This window comes from Spermophilus citellus, assembly GCF_964194105.1.
Source record: "Spermophilus citellus genome assembly, chromosome: 9".
Lineage (NCBI taxonomy): Eukaryota > Metazoa > Chordata > Mammalia > Rodentia > Sciuridae > Spermophilus > Spermophilus citellus.
In genome coordinates this window covers 103,187,801-103,195,107 of record NC_138191.1, presented here as the reverse complement: position 1 = coordinate 103,195,107, position 7,307 = coordinate 103,187,801, and the positions used below count along the sequence as shown (strand labels likewise).

The 7,307-nt window shown below is 55.8% G+C and overlaps 1 protein-coding gene across 1 annotated transcript; it reads right to left on the bottom strand.

Moving 5' to 3' along the window:
* Positions 1-1,334: 1,334 nt before the first annotated feature.
* PDZK1IP1 (PDZK1 interacting protein 1) lies at positions 1,335-7,024 on the bottom strand. Its single transcript, XM_081308756.1, has 4 exons — positions 6,873-7,024; positions 4,214-4,322; positions 2,211-2,306; positions 1,335-1,645 (listed from the first exon to the last, which is right to left on the bottom strand). Exons 1-4 carry the CDS (start codon positions 6,937-6,939, stop codon positions 1,570-1,572), a joined length of 348 nt encoding a protein of 115 aa, XP_081164882.1. The 5' UTR covers positions 6,940-7,024; the 3' UTR covers positions 1,335-1,569.
* Positions 7,025-7,307: the final 283 nt, after the last annotated feature.

The window sequence follows — 7,307 nt, the reverse complement described above, 5'->3', positions numbered from 1 at the left end:
CAGCTAAAGCCCAGAGAGGACATAACTTGGCTCAGGTTGCACAGCGAAGCAGGGATGGGCCTGGAACAAAGTGGCTGCACCCCACTCCTTCTGCTGCAGGCCACATCCTAAACCCCAGTGAGATGACAAGGTTAATTCTGGTTCAAGATGAGTCTTCAATGGGTGAGCCTTGGAACAGCAAAGGAATGGCTGTGACAGGATGAGACAGGTGGCAGGGGAGACATTAGGACAAAGTACACTGTTAGCCCCACTACCTTGGATCTGAGAATGCTCCTGGGTGAGTCTGTCTTGGGTTGTTACCCCAGACAGAAAGAGCCAGAAGCCGTTCCCTGGGCAGTCACAGAGGAAAGGGCCCAGGGTCAGCCTGGCCCTGAGTCATGCCTCCTCCCTCCTCGGCCTCATACCCATCACCTGACCCCCAACCCACTTCAGGACTGGGAATCAGGCCTTGGTGAAGACTGAGTTCTACTCCAGGTCTGCAATGAGACTGGCCAAATCTTCCACAGAGAAGAAACTGAGCTCAGAGGAGTCAGCCACTCTCCTGAGGTCACAGAGCAAGTTGTCAGGGGTCCAAGAACTCAAATCTGAGCTTCCTTGAATTCTTCCTGGACTCTCCTGGCAGTTCCTTGCCTGACGCACAGCACACAGGGGCAATGGGGAAGCAGGTAGAGCTGGATGGATGAGAGAAGAATGAACCCATCACAATGCCAGGCATCATGGAGGCAGGGTGGGGTGCTGCATAAGGAAGGATGGGTTGCTGGTGAGACTTGAAGGAGGGGCTCTCCCTGGTACAAGGTAGAGTGGGTGGATTCCCTGGCCCTTAGGTCTCTGATCCCCTCTTTCTGCCTTTTGTACAGGAAAGAACCTAGGACACACCCTGAAACTGACAAGGCTGGGGTATCCTGCTTGCACAGGGCCTGCCCCACCTGGGAAGCTCTCCTGACTGCTCCGGCCCAGGGGAAGGTTTAGAGGAAGGGTTTAACCCCAGGGAGCAAGGCCCACACTCTGGCCAGAATGGGCCCAAACTCTCCCACACAAGGGCGTTCATCTGACATTCCTGGAGGGCACTCTGCCTGGTCACCAGGACATAGACATAAGCTCACAACATGGCCCTCACCTCTCCTGGCCTGGCCCCCTTGGCCCCAGCCGCCCTGTGGCCCCAGAGACTTCCTGGGTAATCCTCCAAGGCCATCATGACAGGTGATTATCATGATTCAGAAAACAAGACAGGGTCTCCCTGGAAGCCGGAGGGGCTATTTCTGAGCCTCAGCCCCAGAAGTAAAAAAAGTCTTTATTTCACAGAAATAAGGGTCATTTCCATGGTTATAGGGAAGAAAGGGAGGCAGCACGGGAAGCTAAACTGACTGCGTCTTCCATCCGCTCTTTTGAATTGGGTGGGAGGCATCCAGGAAGATGGCACCCCAACCTGGACATGGTCTGAGCCCCAACCTTGACTGGCTAGAACTGCTGGGCAGTCAGTCCTTGATTGTAGATTCCTGCCCAGAGAAGGCAGTGGCCAGGTGGTGATGTCCACCTCAATCTCAGGGCTGGGGGCCACCGTGAGCCGGGTCACATGGCGGTGCTGCGGACCTTGCTCTCCTCCTCCTCCAGGGCGTTCTCATAGGCATTTTTGTGCTCACTGGACCTGAAAGAAGAGGCAGGGCCTGGTGGTCAGCAGGCCTCGCATCGCTTCTCCCTGCCCATCCTGTGCTGGTGAGAGTGGTATCTTGTAGAATAAACTTTTGACTCCCAGGAGGGGCTTCTCCTGACCACACCTGGGCTGGGGCATGTAGATAGGAAGCCTCTCAGCACTACCTCCCTGAATCCCATTGTCCTCCTCCCTGGGATCCTCCTCCACTGGTCACCCATTGAGCGCATCTCCCTGTGCTGAACTCCCTCCCCGCTGAGCCCTCTCCCCTCAGGGTCAGCCCTTCATGGAATCCCTTTTCTCCATAGTACCCACTGCCCTGTGAGTCCCCATCCACCCACTGAACCCCCCTTTCTAGTAGCCTTCCCCTAACTTAGCCTTCTTACCAAACTGAGGCTTCACCTGCCCATGGAGCCTGGTGATCCCCACAAAGTCCCCGACACCTCATTAGCCCTTCCCCATGGGAGTCCCCACCCTCTTTCCCCACCTCCAGCAGCACCTCCTCCTGGGGTTCCCTTTGGGCCCTGGAGCCTAGGGCAAGCAGCCCTGTACACCACCTCACCTGAAGCTGGCCACCGTAGAAGAGTACCTTCCATCCATTCCCACCAGGATCCCATCTGGCTTGTTCCCAACAGTCATGACCATGTTTCCAGGCTCCCTGGGGACAAGGCTCATTAGTAACACCCACTGATAGCCCCCCACCTCACCCTATCCGAGCAGACCCTATTCTGGATGCTGGTTCTCACAAGCGCAGGACAAGCATCTCTGTGTAGCAGGCCCTGCCATCAGCCTGTCTAGGGAAACTCACACTCTTCTTCCTGCTCCACAGTAGTGGCCAGAGATCTGCAAGATTTGCCCTGAGTCCAAGGCCTCTTTCCACTGCCTCCCAGCCACCCTCAGCTCAGGCCTCAGAGCAGAATAGCAAGACTCAGTGTCTGCCCAGAATCAGGAGCAGATGTGGTCGATCAGCGGCCCCTGAAGGAGAGCTGGCCAGTGGAGGAATGAAGCATCTCCACAGAAAGCCTCTTATTCAAGCATAAACTCACAGCAGTGTGGGCTCCATCACCCCTAAAACTGCTCTCGTGAGGGTCACAGGGACCCTTACACCTGCTCGTCTTTCCTTGGACATCCCACAGAGATCAGATTCAACATGGCCCCAATAAACTCATCAATTGCCTCCAGATCTGTTCATCCGCTTATGTCCTATGCCTCAGTGAGGTTCCCAGGTATTTTCCTTGTCCTTCATCCCCCTGGGTCCACTACTGTCTCTGTCCACCAGCCTCCAAGGGCCCACCTCCTGGACTGCTCTTAGACTCAGTCCCTTTTCAGTATCACACCTGCCACGTCTAGTCCAGATCATCCCAACCTCATGCCCGGCTCCTCATTGCTCCCCAGGCCTGCAGACTGTCCCCACGCACCGTGTAGCTGCCAAGTGGCAGCCAGAGTGACTACTAAGGCTGTGTCCCAGGCTTTAAAACATGCTTTAAAAATTCCTCTGCACCAAGGGCTGGGGATGTGGCTCAAGCGGTAGTGCGCTCGCCTGGCATGCGTGAGGCCCGGGTTCGATCCTCAACACCACATACCAACAAAGATGTTGTGTCCGCTGAGAACTAAAAAATAAATATTGAAAATTCTCTCTCTCTCTCTCTCTCTCTCTCTCTCTCTCTCTCTCTCTCTCTCTCTCCCTCCCTCCCTCCCTCCCCTCAAAAAAAAAAAAAATTCCTCTGCACCAAGATGAAGCCCAAAGTTCAGGCCCAAGGGCTCTTTTGGCCTGGGTCCTGCTCACCTCGCCTGCCTCGTCTTGGGCCTCCCCTGTCCCCTCTCCACTAAGTTGCTTGTGTTTCCTCTGAGGCGGTGCAGGGCTGCGGCTGGCATCCTGGCCACCGGGCCACCTTTGTGAGCGTGGGAAGCGATGCTCTGGGAAAGATGTGCCCTCACCCCGGGGGCCTTGACCTGATAAATGAGAGTGCACTCTTGATCTTTGTGCATTCATACCCAGTGGCCCTGGTGCCAGGCCTCTAACTCAGGGCCACCCAGGAGTACTCCTCCCTGTCCTGTAACTGCCTCCCCCAGGCTCCAGGATGCATATACCATCAGGGAGGCCTTCCCTGACCACCCCCAGACCAGGGCAGCGCACTGTACAGTCTCCTTCATCAGCACGTGCACTTGTGTTTACTGTCCAGTCTGCAATCCAAGAGCTCCACAGCTGACCCTGGAGAAGGATGGGAACTTCCTTTCCAGTAGGAAGACCAGGCTGCTATCCCAACTCTACAAAGGAAACCTCAAGACTCCAAGGAGAGAAGATATTTTCCCAAAACTCACAGGGAGGGACCACCAGAGCTGGCCAATAGAAAGCCCACTTCTGGGAGCCAGCAAGCCTGAGGCTAGTTCCAACAGTCACCAACTCACCCTGTGACCTCGAGCCTCAGTTTCCCTTCCTCACCGTGAGAGGACCTGACCCAGAGTTTTGAGGCCCTTCTCCCCACTACTAGAGCAAGAGCAGTGGTCCCGAGGCCACCCTACCTGTTCAGGACCCCAGTCCCAGGGCCCTCAGGTAGCACTTACGGCTCTTCCTGGCACCAGAAGTGGTTAACGGCAAAAGCAATTGCAACGAGAACCAGGAACACGGCCACTGCGATGAGGCCCTGCATCCAGGGCTGCAGGTTCCCCAAACCTGAAGAGGGAAGGGGGATTTTGAGTGCAGAGCAGGGGCAGAAGGCGCCTCCCACTGAAAGGGCTGGTGCTTGGGGGGGGGGGGGGCCCACCGGCCACTTCAGGAACACGAAGGACATTCTGGGTAAGAGGACTGGCAATGAGGGCCCATCTGACCCCACTGAGCATGAGATGTGGTTGGAAGGAAGGGCAGAGGCCCAGGGAGAGACAGATGCCTGACAGCCCACAAGGCCGTGAGGCTCAAGGTGCTGTGTCTGAGATCTGGATCCCTGTGCCTCATCCATCCCCTCCCCCAGGGGTCACGTGCAGGCCCCCCAGGGAGTGCTGGGCCCCAGGGACCAAAGGGCAGTTCCCCTGGACAGCTGGCCCAGGCCTTGCCAGCTAGGAGTGGCCCCTCCTCCTCTACAACTGCCATCAGGCTGGAAACTGGCCCCAAACTGCCAGAGAAGGGCGGGCATCTGGAAGATCCTGCTCGGTGGCAAGAGGCTGGGAGGAGCTCCCAGGGTGTGAGATCGGGCCAGCCGAGCTGCTCAGGTTGGGGCGCACAGAGCGGTGACAGAGTTGAGATGGAGGGGACCAGGAAGGAAGCTTCCAACCCTGAGCCCCTTTGGATTCCTCCAGCTGGGTGTTCAAGGGGAGCAGGGCCAGAGACCAGTCAACGCTCCAACCATGCTGTTCTATGCACTTTTTTTTTTTAGTTTTTTATTTTTAGTTGTAGATAGACACAATACCTTTATTTTGTTGTTGTTGTTGTTTTTAACGTGGTGCCTCACATGTGCAAGGCAAGTGCCTTACCACTGAGCTAGGATCCCAGCCCCTGTTCTATGCTTTTTGACTGTTAACAACAACTCCTACCCTCAAGATTCCCAGAAATCTCCACCCTTAGGCCACAGGGAGCCCCAAAGAGCTCCCCTCTCTTTCCTGGGTATCACTGTGCGACATGAACCAGAGGGAGCTCAGGCCTGCAGAGGAAAGATACTTAGTAGGTAAAGGTCCTAGAAGGGAACAGAAGTCAACAGGGGATTTCTGGGGGTGGGGGTGGGGGGCTGCTGCCTCCAGAAAAAATGTCTGTATCCTTCAGCCATTTTATATTCTGAGAGCCATTCTATATTAAAACCAGTCTGGGCATCAATAACATTCCTTCTACCTTACTGCCACTCAAAAGACCTCCCTTGAGTCTACCCTAAAGCTCTCCTGCTGCAGTGAAGGCTTCACCTCTTCTTTGAACTCTTTCTGAACCTAGCAGGTGTTGGGAAAGAGGGAGAATTGTGGAACTCTTTGGCCTATGGCTAGGTCAGACCTTGCTTAGCTCCATGGATATCAGAAGATACACAATGTGGTTATCCTACAAAGATGAGCATTTTTTAATTTGTTGTTCCTCCCAAGAGAAACAAGCACATTGCTCTCTCAGGTAAATAATTGCTCAAGCATTGGGAGCAGCCCTGGGAGGCCCCTCCCTGCTTCCTCTAGACCTTGTAGCCAACTCCTTTCAGACACAAGAGAGACCACAATCCTCTGCTTCCTCCTCCCCTGTGACTCTAGAGCAAGCACAAAGAGTAAGGGACAGAACCTGGAGCAGGAGAAAGATGGCCTGGATCCTGTCCCTTCTTGCCCTGTTCTACGACCCATGTAAGTTACTCAGCCTCCGGTCTCTTCAGTTCCCTAGAGGGCCTCCAGGACCTGGGAGACAGGGCTGGAGTGTGTGTGTGTGCGCGCGCGCGCGCGCGCGCACACACACACACACACACACACACACACACACACGAGAGTTCAGGAGAGCTTGAAAGCATCTTTGTCAGTTCCCACTAGATCCAAGGGCCACTGCAAAGTCACCAGATTTTGGCCACAGATGCAGCCTAAGAGTGCAGGGTGGACCCCAGACTTCGGGATGTTATGCTTCAGTGGGTACAAAGCTATTCCACGTCCCTGACCTGGCAGCAGCCCTGGAAGGTGGGCAGAGTGGGGTTTTCCATCCTCATCTTATATGAGTGAGAAAACTGAGTTTCAGAGAGGAGCAGTGATTTCATCAAGGCCACACAGCAAAAAAGACAGCTGGACAGAGTCCAGGACATGGTGGGGACCACTCAGGGGCACTGTTCTCTACCCAAGCCCAGGAAGCTGAGAAGATGAGGACCAGGTCAAAGTCTTGGGCAAACCCCTGACAGCACAGCACCTCCCCTAGAGCAAGCCTGCCCTGAGGAGGTGTGGGCCCCACTCCTACCTTCCCCAGAGCGCCTGGCCCCCAGCCCTCAGAATGCAGCCGTCACTAGGGCAGTTCCTGCTCTCGGAGCTCAGGAGGTCTAACTGCTCTTCCTCCCACAAATCCTAGACCCACCATTTCCCTGGCTTGTCACCTCTTCTCACAGGTGGAAAGCAAATCACAGGGACCTGATTCAGAAAACTGTGCCTTTGGAGTTTCCTCTGGCTAATCCCGTACCTGCTGAGGGGGGTGGGTAAAGCCAGGACACATCCCACCCACCCCTGGATCACCAGTGCCCAGCCCAGCCCTCTCCTCTCTGCAGCCACCAGGCTGTCCCCTGTCCTGTGCTACCTTGTTGACAGCTGGCAGGTGGCACTGAGGTGAGCAGGCCCAAAATGACCAGGTTGAAGGCTGACATGGCTGCAGGTAGCTCCTGGGCCTTCCCTCCGCGGCTGCTGACTGAGCTTCTGGAGCTGCTGGGGGTGTTGGTGGTGTTTGCCTGAGATCCACTGAGCACAGTCGGATCCTGGAGGGGAGGAGAGGAGCGAGTGAGGAAGAGGGCCAGAGAGGGAGAAGGAGGGGGAAGGACAGGCGGGGGAGAGAAACTGCCCTCCCTCCCATGGAAATGAGCTGGCCGGACTGGCTTCCCTGGACTGGCTTCCCTGGCCGTCCCCAGCCCACTGAGCTGGCATTTGAAGTCCTCCTTCAGAGACCAGCTGAGGAGGTGAGTTTGAGGACCTGGGAGGTGTGGGGAAAGTCCCAAACACCTGGAGCCCCATACTGCCC